The sequence below is a fragment of the Symphalangus syndactylus genome, chromosome 1 (genome assembly GCF_028878055.3).
Source record: "Symphalangus syndactylus isolate Jambi chromosome 1, NHGRI_mSymSyn1-v2.1_pri, whole genome shotgun sequence".
In the NCBI taxonomy this organism is placed as follows: Eukaryota; Metazoa; Chordata; class Mammalia; order Primates; family Hylobatidae; genus Symphalangus; species Symphalangus syndactylus.
This window is the reverse complement of record NC_072423.2, coordinates 106,100,495-106,121,439: the sequence shown is the minus strand read 5'-3', so window position 1 is coordinate 106,121,439 and position 20,945 is coordinate 106,100,495. Positions and strand designations below refer to the sequence as shown.

General features: G+C 44.7%; 1 protein-coding gene across 5 annotated transcripts in view; it reads left to right on the top strand.

Moving 5' to 3' along the window:
- CACNA2D3 (calcium voltage-gated channel auxiliary subunit alpha2delta 3) overlaps positions 1-20,945 on the top strand; it is a 959,332-nt gene that overhangs the window by 705,785 nt on the left and 232,602 nt on the right. For all 5 annotated transcript variants that reach the window (XR_010122405.1, XR_010122406.1, XM_055273813.2 and 2 more), the window contains 3 exons: positions 909-980; positions 2,316-2,396; positions 10,144-10,218. Coding sequence is in view for 3 of the 5 variants with exons in the window: in XM_055273813.2 (XP_055129788.1) it covers positions 909-980; positions 2,316-2,396; positions 10,144-10,218 (228 nt within the window). In the remaining 2 variants the exon portion in view is untranslated. The remainder of the gene's footprint in view (positions 1-908; positions 981-2,315; positions 2,397-10,143; positions 10,219-20,945) is intronic.

The following is a 20,945-nucleotide window of genomic DNA, read 5'->3' as shown; positions in this document are numbered from 1 at the left end:
TTTTTTTCTTTTTTTCTTTTTTTCTTTTTTTTTTTTTTTTGAGAGGGAGAGCTATCTTGGCTCACTGCAAGCTCTGCCTCCCAGGTTCAAGCCATTCTCCTGCCTCAGCCTCCCAAGTAGCTGGGACTACAGGCACCCGCCACCACACCTGGCTAATTTTTTGTATTTTTAGTAGAGATGGGGTTTCACCATGTTAGCCAGGATGGTCTGGGTCTCCTGACATTGTGATCCGCCCACCTCGGCCTCCCAAAGTGCTGGGATTACAGGCGTGAGCCACCACACCTGTCCTCAAGGGCCATTCTTATAAGAGAAATGATTACCTTCTTCATCATGATTTTGGAAGTCAGATGATAAAGTTATTATTTCATTTTGTTTTTGTTTTATTTGTTTTCCATCTGGGACTGGCATTCAGAGACCCAGAGAGGTAAAACGGCCTTGACTGGCTACCTTGGGGAAAATAAATGCTTCCAGATTCTGTCGTTTTTAGCAGGGGCAACTCACCAGACCCTTTATGCGCATGCTTTCTGACCCTCAATATTTAGATTAAGGAGAAGCACTCTTATGAAACATAAGTGTCTGGGAGGTAAAATAGTAAAATAAACCTGTGCTAATAAAATGAATCAGGAAGATCCAAACAAGGTTCTATTTGAACCAAAGTGACTAAAAGCAGAGAACAGATCTGCTGGAGTGACTAAAGACAACTGATTTGTTTCCCCAGCCAGGGGCTGGGACTGTCCTCTGCAAATCCAGGAGACACATTGTGCTCCCCGCTCCACTAAAGGCTTGGGTGGGCAATGGTCCATCTCAACAGCCCCTGGTCTAGAAAGGACGTGATTGTCAAGGGGGTGGCCTCCAGAACTGTGGTTTCCAGACCGTTCCCCTGTAACTGGCTTTTCTCTTCCATCCAGCTGACTGATGATCAGGGCCCCGTCCTGATGACCACTGTAGCCATGCCTGTGTTTAGTAAGCAGAATGAAACCGTGAGTACAGCGGCTGAGCTTCCTGCTTGATGCTAGGAGAGTGGTTTTCTCAGACCCCCTCTGACTCCAGCTCTGGTGACTTTTGATTTTTAAGCATAGGATGTATTCATTTTTTCCTTATTGTTTGATCTTGCTGTTAGAGTCACCAAATCAAAAACAGACGAGAGGAACCCAGGCTGGCATCATTTTAGAGTTTGCAACACCTTTCCAAAGTTTAAGTATTAGAGGACCAGAGGAGGAAAAGCCCCAGAGACCATCCGTGGTGATGGTGCACTGACCACTCTCATTTATAGTTACCAGCCTTTTATTAGTTTCCTAGGGCTGTTAGGAATGAAGTGCCACAAACTGGGTGACTTAAAAAAATAGAAATTTCTCCTCTCACAGTTCTAGAGCCTGGAAGTCTGAAATCAAGATGTCAGCAGGGCCATGCTCCCTCCGAAGGTTCTAGGGAAGAATTTCTCCTTGCCTCTTTCAGCTTCTCGGGGCCGGGCATTCCTTGGCTTGTGGCAGTGTCACTCCAATCTCTGCCTCTGTTTTCATGTGGCCTGATCCTCTTATATGTCTCTCTGTGTCCTTCCCTGTTGTAAGGAAATCAGTCATGGGATTTAGAGCCCGCCCTAGATCCACAATGATTTCATCTCAAGATCCTTAACAATTACATATGCAAAGATGCTGTTTCCAAATAGCATTATATTCTGAGGTTCTGGGTGGACATGAACTTGGGGCGACACTGTTCAACCCACCATAAAGCCTTAAAAAAATGGCCTTTCTGACACTGGAAAGTTTTAGCGAATCACAATGGCTACATGCCTTGGAAAATGGGGCTCCAGAGGCCTATTCCTTCACCTTGGTCCTCAGTTGGTAAAAGTGTCAGGGTTATTATATATTTCTCTTGCTATTTAGACTCTCTCTCCTGGGCACCAGATGGCAGTGTAAATCGAGAAAGCAGTTAACATGCTGTCTTTCCTGTAAAAAGCTTTCATAAGAGAAACTGGCGAATGTTTAGAGCCCTTAGCTGCTGAAACTCTTGTGTTTCTTCAAATCAGTGTTTAATTTTCAAGAGAGGAGAGGGAAGCTATTATAGTATCTTGGTAGGAGTATGCATTGGGGACTGTAGTAGTTAATGGTTGGCCTGAGAAGCTCTCATTTTACCCAGTAACATTTTGGGTGGAGGGTGGGGGACAGAAGAGACCGTTCTTGGAGATATGGGTTAATCCTCAGTCTCTATCAGTTTGGGGAAGGCACCAGGCAGACGGTATGTGACTTCTCATGAGATTCTATTTCTTTTGCCAAGTTAACTTACTGTTATTATAATTCAATGTTTATTTTCGACAGAGATCGAAGGGCATTCTCCTGGGAGTGGTTGGCACAGATGTCCCAGTGAAAGAACTTCTGAAGACCATCCCCAAATACAAGGTAATGAATGACCTAATCACTGAAATCAAAGCAACAGAGATGCCCGCAGCCTTGTTTTCACAAAGTTCAGGCTTCAAACTCTACTTTGGAGCGATGTTTTTGCTTATCACTATTACAGCCTGTTAACTTGTCTTTGTACCATCTGCACAGTTATTTAAAAGGTTTTTTTTTATTATTATTTGCAATGACTGGCTGTTTTTCTTATTTATCTCCTCTAACCTCAGTTTAAAGAATCAATGTCATATCTTAAGTTTTGATGTGATCGTTGAATTTTTCTGATACACACGGGATATCGACATGACTGGTTTGCCTTTTAAAAAGATAGTCCAGGCGGGGTGTGGTGACTCACGCCTGTAATCCCAGCACTTTGGGAGGCGGAGGCGGGTGGGTCACGAGGTCAGGAGATTGAGACCATCCTGGCTAACATGGTGAAACCCCATCTCTACTAAAAATACAAAAAAATTAGCCAGGTGTGGTGGCAGGTGCCTGTAGTCCCAGCTACTTGGGAGGCTGAGGCAGGAGAATGGTGTGAACCTGGGAGGCAGAGCTTGTAGTGAGCCGAAATTGCACCACTGCACTGCAGCCTGAGCGACAGAGTGAGACTCTGTCTCAAAAAAAAAAAAAAAAAAAAAAAAGATAGTCCAGAGAGTTCTTATACCCCATCCAGAAAACTCAACTATTTCCTGGTGGGGACTTTTTGGAAAAACAAATCAAAAAGTGGGAGGGGGATGCCCTTGAGGCACAACCCAGGCACACAGCACTGTCCAAGAGTGCTCTGAATGTAGGCATGAGCATGTGCATGCCAGAGGCATCAGAGAGCAGCCTCCACCAGATCTGGTTGATTCACTGGACAAAGGGCTCCACTGGCTGCACAGGGGCGAACACCACATCCACCCCCTCCTCCCCCAGCACCAAGCTGACCTGCTAGCTGGTCTCCATTTCTGGCCCACTCAGATAAACGAGGGTTCTCTTTGTCTCCATCTAAAGGGAGCCCAGGAATCAAGGATTATTGGCTGCCAGGGGCTTCTTTCTTAGCACCACCCTCCCTGATGTGCTGGGGCCTGATTCACCACTGCTGTGAGGGGGACCTGGGCTTTCCTGGGCCTCAGGTGGAGGCAGGCAGTGGTTGGAGCTTGACTCTGCAGGTTCCTGGCTCCATCATTGATGAGGTGGGTGTGGACAAGTCCCTCCAATCCCTCCTTCCCCAGCTTCATCCACCAGGGCTTTTATAATTGGAGTTAAGTTCCCAGAGTCATGAAAGGACATTTCATTGATCCAAACCCACATAACAAATGTTGGAAACTGTAGTTCCTGAGAAACTGAAAGTCAAAGATGGAGATGAGGGAAGACTTTCAGGCCCCTAAAGATAGTGGACTTTACTTTTGATAAAATCACCAGACCTAGGTGTCCAGAACTGCTGGCTCAGTTTCAGAAAAGGCATCTCACCTGTACAGAACATTTCCAAACAATTCTTTAGCCTCTTATTTCACATGAGGAGATTTACAAACCTAAGCACCGGGCCACTACTTGATACGTGTCCAATAAATCAAGAAAGAAGGAACATGACAGGGAACCAGTAACAATTATCCTTTGTGTCTGTTTCTCCAAGCTTCCTCTACCAGGCAATGTGCAGAGCTCTTTATGGCATCATCTCGCTTACGAAGTAGACATTACAGTCACCCCCATTTTGTAGTTAAAGAAACTGAGGCATGGAAAGCTTAAATATCTTGCCAAATCTCATACCTTGCAAACAGGAGAACCATGACTTTTTTTTTTTCTTTTTTTTGAGATGGACTTTCGCCGTGTGGCCCAGGCTGGAGTGCAGTGGCACCATCTCAGCTTACTGCAACCTCCACCTCCTGGGTTCAAGCAGTTCTCCTGCCTCAGCTTCCTAAGTAGCTGGGATTACAGGTGCACGCCACCATGCCTGGCTAATTTTTGTCCTTTTAGTAGAGATGGGGTTTCACCATGTTGGTCAGGCTGGTCTTGAACTCCTGACTTCGTGATCCACCCACCTCAGCCTCCCGAAGTGCCGGGATTACAGGCGTGAGCCACTGCACCTGGCCAAGAGCCATGATTTTTCTTTTTTTTTTTTGAGACGGGAGTCTCGCTCTGTCACCCAGGTTGGAGTGCAGTGGCGTGATCTCTGCTCCCTGTAAGCTCCACCTTCCGGGTTCACGCCATTCTCCTGCCTCAGCCTCCCGAGTAGCTGGGACTACAGGCGCCCGCCACCACACCCGGCTGATTTTTTATATTTTTAGTAGAGACGGGGTTTCACCGTGTTAGCCAGGATGGTCTCGATCTCCTGACCTTGTGATCCACCCGCCTCGGCCTCCCAAAGTGCTAGGATTACAGGCATGAGCCACCGTGCCTGGCCCCAAGAGCCATGATTTTAACCTCTGTAACCACAATGCTACCAAGAACAATAAGAGCAATGACAATCATAATAATAATAGTTAAAATAAAATCATAATAATAACTAAAATACACTAAAACATTTATTGAACTTCTTACTATGTGGTTGGTGTCATCCAAAGTACTTTACGTAAATGCATTATTCCTATTGAATTCTTATTACATTCCCATGAAGTAGGGACCATTTGACCTCATTTTTACTTAAGGATGCTTGAAATAACTTTCTCAACTTCATTCTGCTAATAACAGATGAAGGAAACAAAGCATAACAAGGGAATAGAGGAAGAAGATCAGTTATAGAAAATTAACCAGCAGTGCTTGAAATGCAGGCATATGTGTTTTGTGCTTTTCCAAGGGTCAAGCTGGGAACCAGAGACGTAGATATGGCATAAGTTAGCATAAGGCATCCTTCCCTCTGGTTCCCATACAGAGCCTTGTGAAAGGGGTGCGTGTCAGCCAGGGACAGCCATGGCCAAATGGGCCTCTCTCGTCTAGGAGAGGAGAGCTCCAGGGAACAGAGTTCAGGTCACACCTTGCCCTCCTGATTAACACCTTGTAAAGATGAGTCAGTTCTTGGCTCTTGGGGTTTCCCAGAAGATAGAATTCTTTCTTTCTCCCTTAGCTTCATAGATTTTCCCACAAGCAATCAGACTTCCTGTAATTTTTATTAAGAATTCCAGACACCCCAGCAATAATTTCCAGACACCACGACCTCTGTTAACATAACGAGCCATTTTATAATTGGGTTCACTTCATTAGCCCAGTCTCTGCAGTTGGAAGGGAAGTGCCTCCTTTCCCCAGGCTGTTGGACCATGTGGCTCCTGGCCTCCAGGAGAACATGCCTCTGGTCCAGGGCCCCTTTGGCAAGCCCAAGTGCTGGAAGGCATTGTGTCCGATCTGTTCTCCATTACTCCGTGGGACTGTACATTAGAATGGACAGGAAGACTGGTTCTATTTTGGATAAAACCAAAATTAGCGATTTCATCAGTGTATTGATTTGTGGCCAGAAACTAATGTTGGACTTTGTCATATAAGCTTTTAATTATTTGAGAGACTCATCCACAGAATGTGTTGTATTTTGAGATGTGGTCAGAGCTGCCCTTCCTACGTCTACATTAGGATATAGCTATATGCCATCAACCAACACACAAAACACTCTGATGTTATTTTCTCAGAATGCTTTCCTGGGGAGGATTTTAACCAGTTTCTGAATATCAGGAAGAGTTTCTCAGGTACAGCCTTAAGAAGGACTGGCTGTGCATCTCCTGGAGCAAATCGGCTTCTCCTTTTCAGCTCGTTTTTAATATTTACTTTAGTTAGAATTTTCAAGATGAGCTAGGTAACATTTGAGTAAAGTGACAAATGTCTTAAATACACAAACTGTAACTGAATGCCTGCCACATGCCTGACCTTGTGCTAGGGACTGTAGAAGTTAAAGGTAAGTGAGGTGGCCCCTTTCCCACAAAGAGCTCATTCTGATGGAGGAAGTACTGCCTCCAGTTATTTCTTTTTTCTTTTTCTTTTCTTTTCTTTTCTTTTTCTTTTTTTTTTTTTTGAGACAGGGTCTGGCTCTGTCACCCAGGCTAGAGTACCATGGCGTGATCTTGGCTCACTGCAACCTCTGCCTTCTAGGTTCAAGCAATTCTCCTGCCTCAGCCTCCAGAGTATCTGGGATTACAGGCACCCACCATCATGCCTGGATGGTTTTTGTATTTTTAGTAGAGATGGAGTTTCACCATGTTGGCCAGGCTGGTCTCGATTCCCCAACCTGAAGTGATCTGCCCTCCTCAGCCTCCCAAAGTGCCAAGATTACAGGCCTGAGCCACTGCGCCCAACCACCTCCAGTTCTTTCTAGGACAAATCAGAGGAAGGAAAGAGAACTACCTAGGGTTGAGAGGCAGAAAAGTGAGTGTAGCTTTTTTTTTTTTTCTTTGAGCCTTATTCTGTTACCCAGACTACAGTGCAGTGGTGCAACCTCCACCTCCTGGGTTCAAGCGATTCTCCTGCCTCAGCCTCCCGAGTAGCTGGGATTACAGGTGCCCGCCACCATGGCTGGCTAATTTTTGTATTTTTAGTAGAGACAGGATTTCACCATGTTGGTCGGGCTGGTCTCAAACTCCTAACCTCAGGTGATCCACCTGCCTCAGCCTCTCAAACTGCTAGGATTACAGGCATGAGCTACTGTGCCCAGCCAAGTGTAGCATTTTTAGGTGCTAGGGTAAACAGTGATGATGGTATGGAAAGGACAAAGCAAAGTGCAGGTCAGGAGAGCCTTTTTACAAGAGATGAGCTGAGGCTGAGCTTATAGCATGGGTGAGGATTAGCCACAGGGAGAGAGAAGGAGGGGTGCCTTGGGTAGCTGGCACTGTACCAATAAAGGTCTGGCTGGGAGAGAAAATTGCAGGGAGATTGTTACTGCTGTGTGCCTTGAGTGGCAGTGAGTGGAGGGAGGCAGGGTTGGGTACTCAGGCAGGGGCCAGACCCCAGGGAGACCTGATGAACAGGCCTGTGGCTCTGTCTTACGTATGAAAGGGGTTGTTAGTGGCTGTTAACAAAGGAAAGCAACGTGGTCAGTATTATCTTTGACTTGGATCAACCTGGAGGATGGTTTTGTTGGGGTCAAGCTCTGAGGCAGGAAGAGCAGTGAGGACCATTATAGAAATCTATTGAATTAAAATAGTAGTGGTACAGTTGGGTAGCAGGATGGAATTGGAGCAAACCTGGAGAAAAAACATTAGTAGGATTTCATACTACTGATGCTGTAGTTTCTAACTGGGGAGTCTGTGTGGGTGGTGGTGCCGCCTACTGAGAGAGAGGAGGAGGAAGAACAGCTTTAGAAGAACTCCACTGTGACTGGGTGAGTCTGAGGTGCCAGAGCGATGGTCAAGAAGAGCTGACCACTACCCTGTTGGATACTTGGTTTGCCACTGAAGGGGGAGACTGAGGCCAGAGCGTGGATCTGGGGAGCAACAGCACAGAGGTGGTCACTGCAGCTTATTGAGGGAGAGGAGAGCTAAGGCAGACAGTGGGTACTGGGGACAGAATCTTAGGGAAAATGAGTACTTGAGGAATGGGCGAAGGACAAAGATCCTGTGAAAAGGAGAAAGCCCAGGAGTATGGGACCTGGAAACTGAGGGAATAGTGTCGAGGAAGAGGAAGCAATGGGCTAAGAAAAGTACGAAGATTTGAGGGAGAAAATTCTGTAGGGTTTGGCAATGAAGAGGCCCCTGGCAACCATAGAGAAAGGTATTTCCATGGCATATTTGGTGGTGGAGGGAGGGCAAGGGCAGAGTGCAGTGGGTTAAGGCATGAAGAGGCAATAAGGAAACAGAGATGGCACTTGGTTAATGAATGCAGGACATTGGGATGAGATGAGCTCAGCTTCTGCATTCTGGGGGAGGAAGAGGAGAGTTTAGCTAAGCTGTGTAGAATCTGCACTAAATGCAGTTTCTTTTATTGTTTCCCTACTTCCACCTTTTTCTCTTTCTTCTTTCCCTTCTCATCTCTCTATCCCAACTACCCCGCCATATATTTTTAACCACATGATAGGACCTTTGCCCTCATGAAACTTACATTCTGGTAGGAGAGGCAGGCATGAAATAATCAAAAGTCCTGATTACTTATACTCAACCCCACAAATAATTGATTATTATAATTTTGATAAGTACTATAAAAGAAGAGTACAGGCATTAAGAGGAGTCCTGCCTTCTTTTGAGTATTGCTTCTCACAAGCAAAATAAGAAGAACCCAAAGTAATGTACATTAGAAGGTGCTGAATACATGAGCTGACTATAAAATATTATTTGTTTTGTTTAATTTTGAGTTTGAATTCCCAATCAAATACAATTTTTGCCTTTAATGGAAAAAGCCACACTCTCAAGATTTTTTTTTTGACCCCTCCAGTGCATCTGAAACTGAAACATAATAATGGTGATTAATGCAGTGTTGACTGTGTCTGACATTTTTCCAAGAGACAAGATGAAAGAGACGATATACATCTCAAAGGATAGGAAATCTCTGGTTTATCTTTCACAGCATAATGAAATATACTTTTATCATTAGAGTCAAGTAGAATCTTATTAAGATTTGCTGTGCAAGGTAACTCCAGGAGAAGACGTCTGTTGCCCTTGACTACCATGTGCATATTTGCTTTATGTAATGCAACGGAAACTTTTAATTGCCAGTGTTAAATTCTCTGAAGTTAATTTCACATCACCTTGACATTAAGCTAACAAGCAGACAGGGTCATTCCTGGTTTGTAAACTCTGTTGTCTGGATCATTTAATAGTATCATATTGAAGAATGTGAGTGGCAGAGAATTTAAAGAAAATTAACAGTGGGGCTCAGAACTGTGAAATAACTCCTCAGGAAAAAAATAGAGAATTTCTTTTTTCTTCTCCGCTTTCACTGCTCTGGCAAAACTGGGTTACATTTTCTTTCTTCAGAGAGACAGATCCGTATGGGTTTTATGCCAGAGGCCGTTTTAATACATGAATGATTTGTAGGTAAATTTATTGTAGCCAATGGGTGCAGTCAACTGTGTAATAGAAATATTGTCAAAAAGCCGGGATTATTATTTAAATAAGTGCAGTGTTAAATTTGATTACATACTTTTTAAAGCTAATAAAACATTTCATTGCTCACAAACTATTTCCCATAGTCCCATGTAGTCAGAAAACATAAATTAAGCGAGGCTCTGCATAGAAAGTTACCCAGGCATTGTGTTGATGGAAGCGTGCATGGAAAAACTAGGCAGCCACACAATTTGAAGACGAAAGGATATGAAAAGGGTTGCCAGGCTCCTGTGTAGGCTGGGGCAGGGGGACACTTTATATTTGAAGAATTATGGAAAATGACAGCCTAGGGGAGCGCCAATTTGAGATGGCCCCTGTGGGCGTGGAATTATAGGAAGTCTAGAAGTGAGGCAGCGTGGGGACCCCTCTTTCCTTATTACAGGCAGAGAGAAGACACCTCCATTGATAAAGTTCTGTGCACTTGGACATAGGGTCTTTCCAGAAACATTAGCCACTTTCTTGTTAAAAAAAAGTAATTGTTTTTGTTTTAAATAAATCAGAATAAAGCCCTTGGATGCCAATGTGGGGATGTGACATTTTAAATTGTGCTATTTGTTGAGCTTATCCTGTGACAGGTCTTCATTTCCACCAAATGTCAAGGATCAGTGCCTTGCATTCGTTTTAATGAAATATTGTGCTGATAAGGGTTATGAATGACAAGTTAAAGCTGTAAATTACTAAATGCAGGGCTGCTTTATGCTTTGTGAATTCACCAGGGAGCAAGCTAATGAGGGTTTCTTTCTTGCTTACTCTTACAGTTAGGGATTCACGGTTATGCCTTTGCAATCACAAATAATGGATATATCCTGACGCATCCAGAACTCAGGCTGCTGGTAAGAGAAATTATGTACTTCTGCATTTCTGCTTTTATGATTTTAAAAGATTTCCTTCAATTCAACAATGATGACACTTTGCTGCAGTTTTCACTTTTAAAAAACTATTGAATTCATAGCATTGTAAAGATTGTTATAGAGTTTATAAACTGGTATTTGGACACATAATACATAAATAATATTGGATAAATATATTTACCATTATGCTTTTGTATATAAAGCCATATATGTGTATATGCATTTATTTATTTATCTCATATCTGCCAACATATGGAAAATTTTTTTAACTCTAGACAGCGTGAAACCTATCATAATGGGTCCCTTTATGTAATACATGGACACTCATACTCCAGCTCTAGACCCACTTACTACAAGTCTAATTTGACACAATAAATTAGACCCAAGATCCCTGGAAATTTATTACAATGGGATTTGCCCCCAAATTACATTGCTTAAGCCCAGTGTCTTGTGGATAGAAGCTATTCAACAGCTTTTTTGTTAAATCAAAGCAGCTGAGATTTTTCTCTATTTTCTGCCTATGTCATAGCCAGTAGCATTGCTTGGTGAACTGATACGTAAACCACTTTCTTTCTCTCAGTATCATTTTTACTGTCTCTGAAGTGAGTAGGGTTAGGCCAAATCCAAAACAGCCCATGGTAGCATCAACCCACATCCCTGGGCAAGGATGCCCTTGGGGCATTGGCCACAAGTGTGCCACCTGTTTGCCACCCCTGAACTGGTTGCAGTGTGTTGAAAAAAGGACATCCCTTTGGGTTTGTGTGTACTTATCTAATTTTTAAAGAAGATATAGAATTATAAGGAGTAATGCAGTGAACACTGTTTTTTAAAGTTAAGAAAGTGTAGATCGTTTTCTTTAGCAATCAACAAACACACACGTACCTATGTGCACATACACAAATGCATACATACCCATCCACCCCACCCATCTTTTCCCATTCATCAGAATGAGAAAGTAGTGGCAGTGCCTGCTATGCAAATGTTTGTTGGCAAAGCATTGTGGGGACCAGTTCACTTCTCACTTGCATCATTGTTTAGAAACAGTGCATGTGAGAGCTCCACCATCATCCAACTTTGCTCTAATCGCCCTGGTATTAATGGAGTCATGACCACATCATGTGGATGCCATATGCTTGCTTTAAGATGGGCCTTATGGTAATATTCAATTTCAACAATCTTTTTATCAGAAAAGGACCGAATTAACTAGTTGGCTAATTCCAAATGTAACTCAGAATTATTGAAAAGTCTGATTGAAAAAGCAGCTGTCTTTTTAAAGACATTTAAGTCCAAAGACATATTGAAGTTTAAAACTCTTAGCACATTACCCATCTCCAGGTTGCCCAGGTGGCTTTGTTTGTTGAAAATAGGAGAAGTTACAAGTTTGTGTGTCTGAGTTTGGGCTCCTAGTGTGTATTTATTCCAAATTGGAAAGGAACAGAGTCCATGAAACAATCAAACCCGAATCTTCTACCAGTAAATGGATTAATTTCCTATTTGTCATTGCCTGTCATTTAAAGGAAAAATGAAATGGAATCAGATGTCAGAAGTCACCAAGGTAGCATCCTTCTCTCTGTGGCAATGGAAATGATTAGCTGCCTGCCACACAGTCGATTCACAATATGAACTGGTCCCACAGTGCTTTGCCAACAAACATTTGCCTAGCAGTCTTTTATATCTCCTGGCCCTGAAGCAAATGGTGTGTTTGTAAATAGTCCATCTAATGCACTCCAGAGCTGTGGCCACTGAGAGGGCAGCTGAAAGGCTCTTGGAAAAGCAGACCAACCCCATCAATGCTGTTCATCTCCTAAGAGTACAGATACTTGTAAACACATGTCATTGCTGTTCTTCTGTTGACACACCAAAAGTGGTAGTGGTTGCTAGGGTCAAAAGTGGTGGTGGTTGCTAGGATTTCGGCCATGCCATACATGGGGTGGCCCAAACAAATGGCCCATATTCTATTTGTGAGAACCCAAACCATATGAACCATGTTGCAGCTGATCCATGACAAGAACATAAGGAATGATCAGACCAGTTGGTCATCTGTCCCATTCATCTGTCTCTCACCCTGAGGCCATCAGATACTTAGAAGAAGTTTAGGGTGATACCAACCATTAAGCATTACATGAATTAACCCATCTGAATGTGGTCAATAAGTGTATGTTGACTCTGACTTGAGTTCTGCATTTTCCTTCTGAGCAAAAGATGCAGCAAAGTGGAAGGGACTCAATTCCAGTGTCACACTGTGAAACTCAACTCCTAGTCCCACTACATCTGTGCTGTGTGACTTTGGGCAATCACACAGGCTCTCTGAGCTGCACTTTTCTCTTGTAATCCTGCCATAACCATAGTGCACAGATTGTAGCTTCTCGTCAGAGTAAATGAGATAATGCAAGCAAAGGACCTGGTGCGGAAAAGCAGACCCCAGAATATCTCAGAGGCAGTAGTGGTTATTTGGACATCTTGTTTGTGTTTGTTTTCTATTGTTCTGTCCTCAGCTTCTGTAAAGGTTGGAAGAACATGGTGGTAATGGATGCTTAAAGAGGCAACCTAAAGAACACTTTTTGATTATTCAGGTGATTCAGGTTTTTGTGATAGACATTGGGAAGGGATCGTGTACATACACCCTCAGTTTTCTTTTTGGTTCTATGGCAAGCTTGGCCAACTGTGGTCTAGAAGACAAGTAGACAACTTGTACTAGAGGTTCTATGTGAATCCTACCATGTGAAGAAACCAAGGTTGTTTGTTTGTTTGTTTGTTTTAAAGGTAGCAATAAGAATAATACTAGCAGCCACAGTAGCTAAAGAATGATAGGTAAGAGTCAGCCGGCATGAATACCCGTGGCCCTGGCGTGCACAAGTTGTTTATTCATCTCTGTTCGCTTACCCCTGCTTTCCCCCTCCTCCTTCCTGAACCACCAGCCACCTCAGCACAGAGTAGGGACTCAGTAGGTGAATAAGTGAAGGGATCCTCTAAAACCAGTTTCATTTTTACTTACTTTAGGTTCTTCTGGAGGTTGTAAATGACTTGTGAACTTACCTTGGAAATCCAGTGTCTTCATGGAGCATAAATCCACCCTGGCCAGAGCTCTCAGGCATGGCTGGGAACAGCCAGCTGCTAGCAGCTTCTCTGGCTAGCTCAGGCAGGGAACCCTCATTCAAACTCCATTTGTCTCCTCCCAAGCCCAGCCATATAATCGAATCCTTATTACAAATGGACAATCCCCTTAGTTCTGGCCAGGGCTGCCAGATTAGCACGGTGAGCGTGAGTGTGGAGTTGTGGCCAGCATGGGGAGGACACAGCAGGCTGACTTAAAATAACTCCTATTCCCTCTCCATCTGCCATGGAGTTTGTTTCGGCCCCTTCAGCCAGAGGAAAGAGGTGGGTTTCTCTGAAGCACAATACCAATATTTTTCTAATTTGTCCTATAAAATCTTTCCCCTGAACTTAATGTTTGGCTTGATTTTATCCGGTATTTTCTTTAATCTTGTGTGATTTGGGTGTGAATCACAAAGTGTCTCCAAGAACAGCTCAGACACAGGGGCCGTACTCAGCGGACTCACTTTGGTTTAACTGGCAAAGCTGCTGAAGCAATGCTTCTCTGCGATCTCTGGGCTCTCCTTCGTCCTCCTCCAAGGGTTTCTCAACCTCTCTGTCCTTGCCACCAGCTTGTGACTTCCTGATAGATTAACTGATGTTGGTTCAGCAAGCATTGCCCTTGTGCCTGGTGTGGCTCAGTCCTGTATTAGACTGAAGACTGATAAAGTAATCTTCAAAGGGGCCGGGGGGCTGCAGCACGAATGGGGACAGACACCTGTTCTCAAGGTGGGGAATGGAACAACAGCGCAGCAAGAGTGATTAAATGCTCTTGATCTTGAGAAATGCTTTTTGAGTCGTTATGATGCCCCTGGAATGTTTGTTTGATCGTTACCACTCGTTAAACATTGAGGTATAGTTACGGACTAGATTTTGTTTTCTTGCTTTTCATAATTCCTTTGTATTTGAGAGCTTTATGAATTTTTCTTAGAATGTGGAGCCCTGAATAGATCTCCTTTTCTTTTGCCCAACAGCGGATTGGGTTGAGATTTTGGTCATCCATCTGTCCCTACCTTTTAGAATAAAGGGACAGCTAAATTGATTTCCTTCCCCCAAGAAAGAGGTCTGGAATGTGGACCCGGTCAAGCCGACAGGAGAACACAAAGGAGGTTCCCTTTCAGCAGCCGTAGCAATGGCAGGGTTCCACAGAGGAGCCTCGGGCAGGCAAAATTTAGGACTCATTTCCATGAAGCCTGCATTGAAATTGGCCAAAAGCTGTTTGCTCTGTGTCTGCAAACCCAGGAGATGAGGAAGGATGCTGTAGAGTTTTCATTCTGGATGAAAATCTGCCAGTCACATGGGTCACATATGTGGGAGTGGATGAGACGGGAGGTAAAAATGATGCAGAGAAATTCACATTCATTCCTTCAACATACACTGGATGTTCACTCTGTTGTAGGCTTGAGCAAGCTGCTCAGAGAGGTCACAGAGATGTGCCCTGCCTCAAATAGCTCAAACTCTAATAGGATGGATAAGATATGTGTATCAGTAACTGTGGACAGTAGAGAAGATGCGCTTTTTATTTGTTGTTGTTGGTATTAGTATATTTTTCTAACATTCACTGATTGCTTTTTATGGGACAGGAACTAGCCTAAGTGTTTCACATGTGTTAATGCTTTTAATCACTGACTAACTGAATAGCAAGCCTAGGATATTATGTGCCTTGGAAAGGCCTAGAGGCTTAAGGAAAGGATGAAGGCGAGGGGAGGTCCAGGTGGAAGATACATCTAGCAGCAGCCTGGAGTTGAAGTGAGGACAACTGTGAGTACTGGGCTGAGCAGCTGGGCTTCTCTAAGACGAAGGTAAATATCCTCATGTTACAGACGGGAAGCTGAGGCACTGAGTCATAAGGTGACGTCTCCCAGATCACATAACTAGAAAGTGCCAGAACCAGGACCCTTAACCCCAGTCTGTTTAGATGTACTAAGTTCACTCTGCTGTGTGGGCTCTTCAGGAAATGGGAGGCAGAGTGCTTAGAGGGTGGGAGTGACTGGGATGCCTGGTCTTTGCAGCCATATGGACCAGTACCAAGGTAATCATGTCAGAATCTGTCTAGACTTAACACTGTCCAGTAGGAATATAATGTGAGCCACAAACAGGAGCTGCCTATGTAATTTCAAATTTTCTAGGAGCCACATCTAAAAGAATACAAAAGAAACAAGTGAAATTAAATTTAAGAATATATTTTATTTATCCCAGCATATCCAAAATATCAATGTTTCAATATATAATCAATATAGACATTATTAATGTGATAATTTACATTCTTTTCATGCTAATCTTTGAAATCTAATGTGTATCCTACATGGCACATCTCAATTCAGGCAAGCCACATTGCAGGTGCTCAAGACCCACCTGTGGCTGTGGCCCCCATAAGGGACAGCACAGGTCTAGAGTGTGACCGGACATTTTGGACCCTTCTAGATAAAATGGATTATAGGACCCCTCCTCTTTCCTTAAAGTGGGTTAGAGCAGGCTCTGTTGCCACCACCACCCATCATTGTGCCATCCTGGAAGTCTGGGCCAACAGTCAGTGGCCAGTTAGCCTCCTCTGCCGTGGCCACCACTCCTCCCTCCCAGGCTGTAGCCTCTCCAGTGTCCAGGAGTGGAAGTGGGAGGTTGCCCAGAATTCAAGGGGCCTTGACTTGATTGCCAGGGCAGATGAGCTCCATAGTTTGGCCTGGAAACTCTGGCTATTCTAACCTTGTAGGTTCACCCCTACGCCATCTAGACTTCTGCAGACAAACTGTCATGGAGGCCAGTGGGTGGAAAGCAGTAGCCACACTGGGTGAACCTGAGCACTTAGGTCATCTAAATCAGAATGTTTTGATGCCAAAGCCATTTCTGTTGTTCTGGAAAACTCAGATGAACTCTTGAACGAGTTTAAATTTTCCTAACCCAAGAGTCCTCGCACCTCCTCTGGAATTTAATATTGCTGTTTCCACCACCAGCTCTCCACAGCCTGGGTTCCAGGATGGCACTAGCCTTTCCCTGTGTCACTCTGGACTGTCCTTGCCCCATTCCAAACATGGATTCTGCTTCTTTGCTCTTGTGGATTCCTGGGCAGTGCACGTTTGTTAATGGTTGTAGATGGGCCCTCATGGAAGATTATTAAATCCATAGATTGATACATGGACATGCTAATCAGTGTAAATGTTCTCACACTTTAGTCCTCTTGTATGGAACTAAGTGGACATCCCCCATGGACACATGTGAATATGTGTCAAATGCTAACTAGACAGTGCATATCAAACATCAGTTTAAATAAGGGTTTAAAAAGGTAGGAGCACTTCTAGAATCCTTATCTGAGTACAGCTGACTTAGTTCAAGCAATAGGCCATGGGAAGGGATTCTGTGTAATTCTAAAGAATTTAGATGTGAAAGTCAAATGGAATTTCTCTTAACTGTGCAATTCTGCAGCTGAGGAAATAGCAGGTCCTTTCATCCGTTCCTCAGAAACCCCAAGCTCCTTCCTGCTCCAAATTCTCATGCTCAACTCCTCTTTACCTGAAATCTTGTCCCAGGTACACCTTTTACTGGCATTTTCTCATCCTCCACTTCTTAGCTCGGATGTCACCTCAGAGAAGCATCGCTGCACCCACCCAGAGAAGCCATACTCCTCCATCACTCTCCATCACGTCCCCTGCTTTAGTTTTCTTGAATCGCTACTCTTGGAAAACGTCTGTTGTTTAACTTCTCCCCTGTGGTCCTTTGTGAATAGCTGGGACTTTGCTACTACACAAAGGGGGTAGTCAGTAAATATTTGGTGAATGATCTGCTGGATGTTTGAGTGATGCTGATGATTAGATATCTGAGTACCAGTTTCTTACAATAAATGAGAAGAGCAGGTGACACACATTCATTCACCAAACATTTGTTGAGTCCTTGCTACGTCGGGTGCAGAAACAGAAATGTGGTTAGTTAAGCTCCCTTTTCTTTTCATCCCTCCCTATCCCCTCCTGCTTGACTGCAAGCATTCATCAGATGTCCTTGAGTCCAGCACTATGCTAGTTAATGGAGACATAGAAGCAGGTAGAAGGAGGTCTCTGCCCACAAGAAGCTCATCACACAAAGCAAGGGTTCCCTGGTGGTAAGAGGGACCAAGAAGAACTATGGGCTCACAGACGAAGTCTCTGCTTTTCCTTAGAGGAAGGGTGCCCTGAGATGCAGGAGGGCTTCCCAGAGGAGGTGGGGGAAGACTGCACTCAACAGATACTCTGCACTCTCCCCAGGATCACTCACCTCAGGCCAGACCAGGCATGACTTCTCTCTCTCATCTCAGGACCATGCATTCTGCTGGCCATAGCCTATGGGCGTGGGGAGATGGGGAGTTGGGCCCAGCATTATTCACAGAGCTTTCGGTGGTCCCCAGATGCAGGGATCTGTTGCCAGCCTCCTGGACCCCCGCTCTCAGGCTGCTGCTGAACTGAAAGAGACTGCCCAGTAGGTGGCGCACAGGCACCGCCGAGTACTCGGTCCCCATGCAGAGCCAGCCCCTGCCAGCGCATGTTCTCAGAACAGAGCCCGGGCAACTGCAACCTAGGCCTGGTCTGAGTCCATTTCGTTTAGTTTCAAAGAAAGAATTAACAGAGGCTTAGTAAGTGTATCTGCTCAGAGGAGAGCGTTCTCTGAGAAAAAATAAACAAGACTGTGTGACCCCACGTAGCGAGCCTGTTCTTTTGGAAATACATCATTTGGTTTAAAAAAAAAAGAAAGAAAAAGAAAACAGAGCCTTGTGTGCTTTCTTCCTGATGGAATTGGCGAGGGCACCGTCCGCACTGCCGGGTCTGGGCACGAGTTGGACGCGTTGCAGCGTTGAGGGGAAGGCTTACAACTCAAGTCAGTGGGTGCCTGGGTTTCTGTTGGGTGGGAGCTACGCCCTTTCTGCAAACCTTGAGAAGTCAAACCCACAACTCCTGTGACTAGGTGTGTGCTTGGGCACTCAACGGATCGATGGGGTTTGGAATCAATCCCACAGGTTTTTTTTTTTTTTTTTTTTTTTTTTTTATGGACAGTGTGCTTATGAATCCCGTCTGGGTGCCAGGCACCGCAGCACCCAGGCGACCAGGAATCACGACGTTGCCCTCACCACAGGTCTTCTTGGGCCAGGCCTTGTGCCAAGAGCCCTGGGTGCCTTGCCTGGTCAGTTCGCATTGCCTCCTGCATGGAGTGCTCACCACAGAGGGATTGACTGTGCATGAAGATGCTCTATACATAATGATTTAAAAAATTAAATTAATAAATACATACACATTTGAAGGGCAAAAAAAGATATTCCCTGATGCTTAGGCCAAGGAATGTGTCAGTCAGAAAGTAAATTTGGGTCAGTCTTCAGAAGAAAAGCCAAGAAGACAGCTATAGATAATTACCCACCTCTGTGAGCCCATAGTTCTTCTGGGTCCCTCTTGCCAGCAAGGAACCCCTGCTTTGTAGGACAATGTGGTTTCTTCATAAAATTAAACTTTTACAACTGAAAGAATGTTCCTTAATCCTGAAGCTGTGTCCTCAGCTTCTTTGACAAAATGCCAGCTTGGGCTGCAGAGCCTCCATCAGCCTTTCCAGACAATATCCCCGTGGTCCTAGGATGCCCACCTGTGTGGAACACAGTAATGACCCCTCTGCTCTGGGCTGTGACTCTGGGGTCTGCTGAGTGGGGGACACTCACAGGAAATGGAGAGAGGGGAGGGGAGTCAGGCTGTGCGTTCACCCCTGTGTGCTCCGAGACTGGCTGCACTCCCTCTAAAGCCACATAAGCCTACTTCTCTCTGGGCTCCGGCACCTGCTTCTCCCTCTGGCCCTTCATGCAGAGGGGTGGGAGCGCCCCACGGTTTCTAACTTCAGGGTGCTGCACCATTTCCTGTCATTTCCTACACCCTGCCCAGGCCTTTCCAAGAGCCTCTTTACTAAACCCTCCTTAATTTGCCAGCTCGTGTATACCACGTGCTTCCTGCTGCAGCCCTGAGTGATACAAAGGTGAGAATACATGGAAGGTTTGTCTTTTATAGTCATTACTCTGCCAGGAAAGAAAGAGAGAAAGAAGAAAGGAAATATGGAAGAATGCAAAGAAAAGGAAAGGAGGGAGAAAGGAAGGAAGAAAGAGATGGAGGGAAGGAAAAAGAAAAAGGAAGAATGAGACCCTCTGTCCTTTATTGATTGATTCATTCATTATTTATCTATCTCGCACTGTAGTGGGAGTGGAGAATTTCCATATTCCCTTCCAATAAGCCCCCCTTTCTGCTCAAGTGATTAAAAATTGTTATCTGTTGCTGACAACCAGAGCAGCCTGACTGATCCAACCATGAATCCCAAAGTCTGGGAACCACTGCTGGGTATGGCTCTGACCCCTGCTCTCAAAGAGCTCACAGTCTGACCTCCTGCTGCCCTGTCACCGCTCCTTTGTAAAACTTTAGTCCTCGCAGCCTCCCCTTCACCCACAGAGGGGTCTGTCCCCATTCCTCAAGTCTTCTTGCATGGACCTTTGAGTCTGGTCTCCCCACGACTTTGTAGAAATATCTTGACACATCTGCTCCTCTGCACTGTAAGTAGCATGAAGATGCTGATGAGACTGTGTTTTGTTCAGCTTTGTATATCCAGGGCCTGGTGAGGTACTTGGCAAAGGAGGTGGAATGACAAATAAATGACGAGAGAAAACCCATGTATAGGAAGGCCGGGCACGGCGGCTCACGCCTGTAATCCCAGCACTTTGGGAGGCTGAGGCGGGTGGATCACGAGGTCAGGAGATCAAGACCATCTTGGCTAGCACAGTGAAACCCCGTCTCTACTAAAAATACAAAAAATTAGCCGGGCGCAGTGGCGGGTGCCTGTAGTCCCAGCTACTTGGGAGGCTGAGGCAGGAGAATGACACGAACCCGGGAGGCGGAGCTTGCAGTGAGCAGGCATTGCGCCACTGCATTCCAGCCTGCGTGACAGAGCGAGATTCTGTCTCAAAAAAAAAAAAAAAGAAAACCCACGTATAGGAAATCGAGCACACAATGAAACAATATGTTATCAGGCACCACGGTTGAAAGTACTGACAAGAAGGAGAATTTATGAAAGGACATGGTGTCTTGCTGTGCACTGGGTAGTTAGAGAAGGCTGCAGGGAGCTGGTTTGCAGCCTATAACTTTGAGGCCACAGTCTGGCACACTTGGGAGCAGCAGAAGGCCTTTCAGATAACCTAGATGAGTTACTTGCTTATTTGTGTATGACTGGAACCCTTCCTCCCATCTTTCCCTCCCTCACCCGCTCCTTTGCTTCCCTTACATGGCATTTGTCTGTTGAACACCTGTCATGTGACAGACACCCTATTAGATGCCAAAGATCTAGCGATAAAGCAGATAGAATTGTCCCTTTATTTGGTGTTTTCATTCTCATAGAGAAGATATGGGTTTTTAAAGTTCATAAATAAACTGATAAATAAAAAATACTGTATAATTTGGATAAGCTTGCCAAAAGAAACAAAGATCTGAGAAAACAAAAAGTAGGGAGAGGTACCTGCCTTAGTTAGATGGTCAGGGAGACCCTTTCTTAAGGATGATGGTTTTTTTGTTTGTTTGCTTTTTGTTTTTGAGACAGAATTTCACTTTATTGCCCAGGCTGGAGTGCAGTGGCACAAT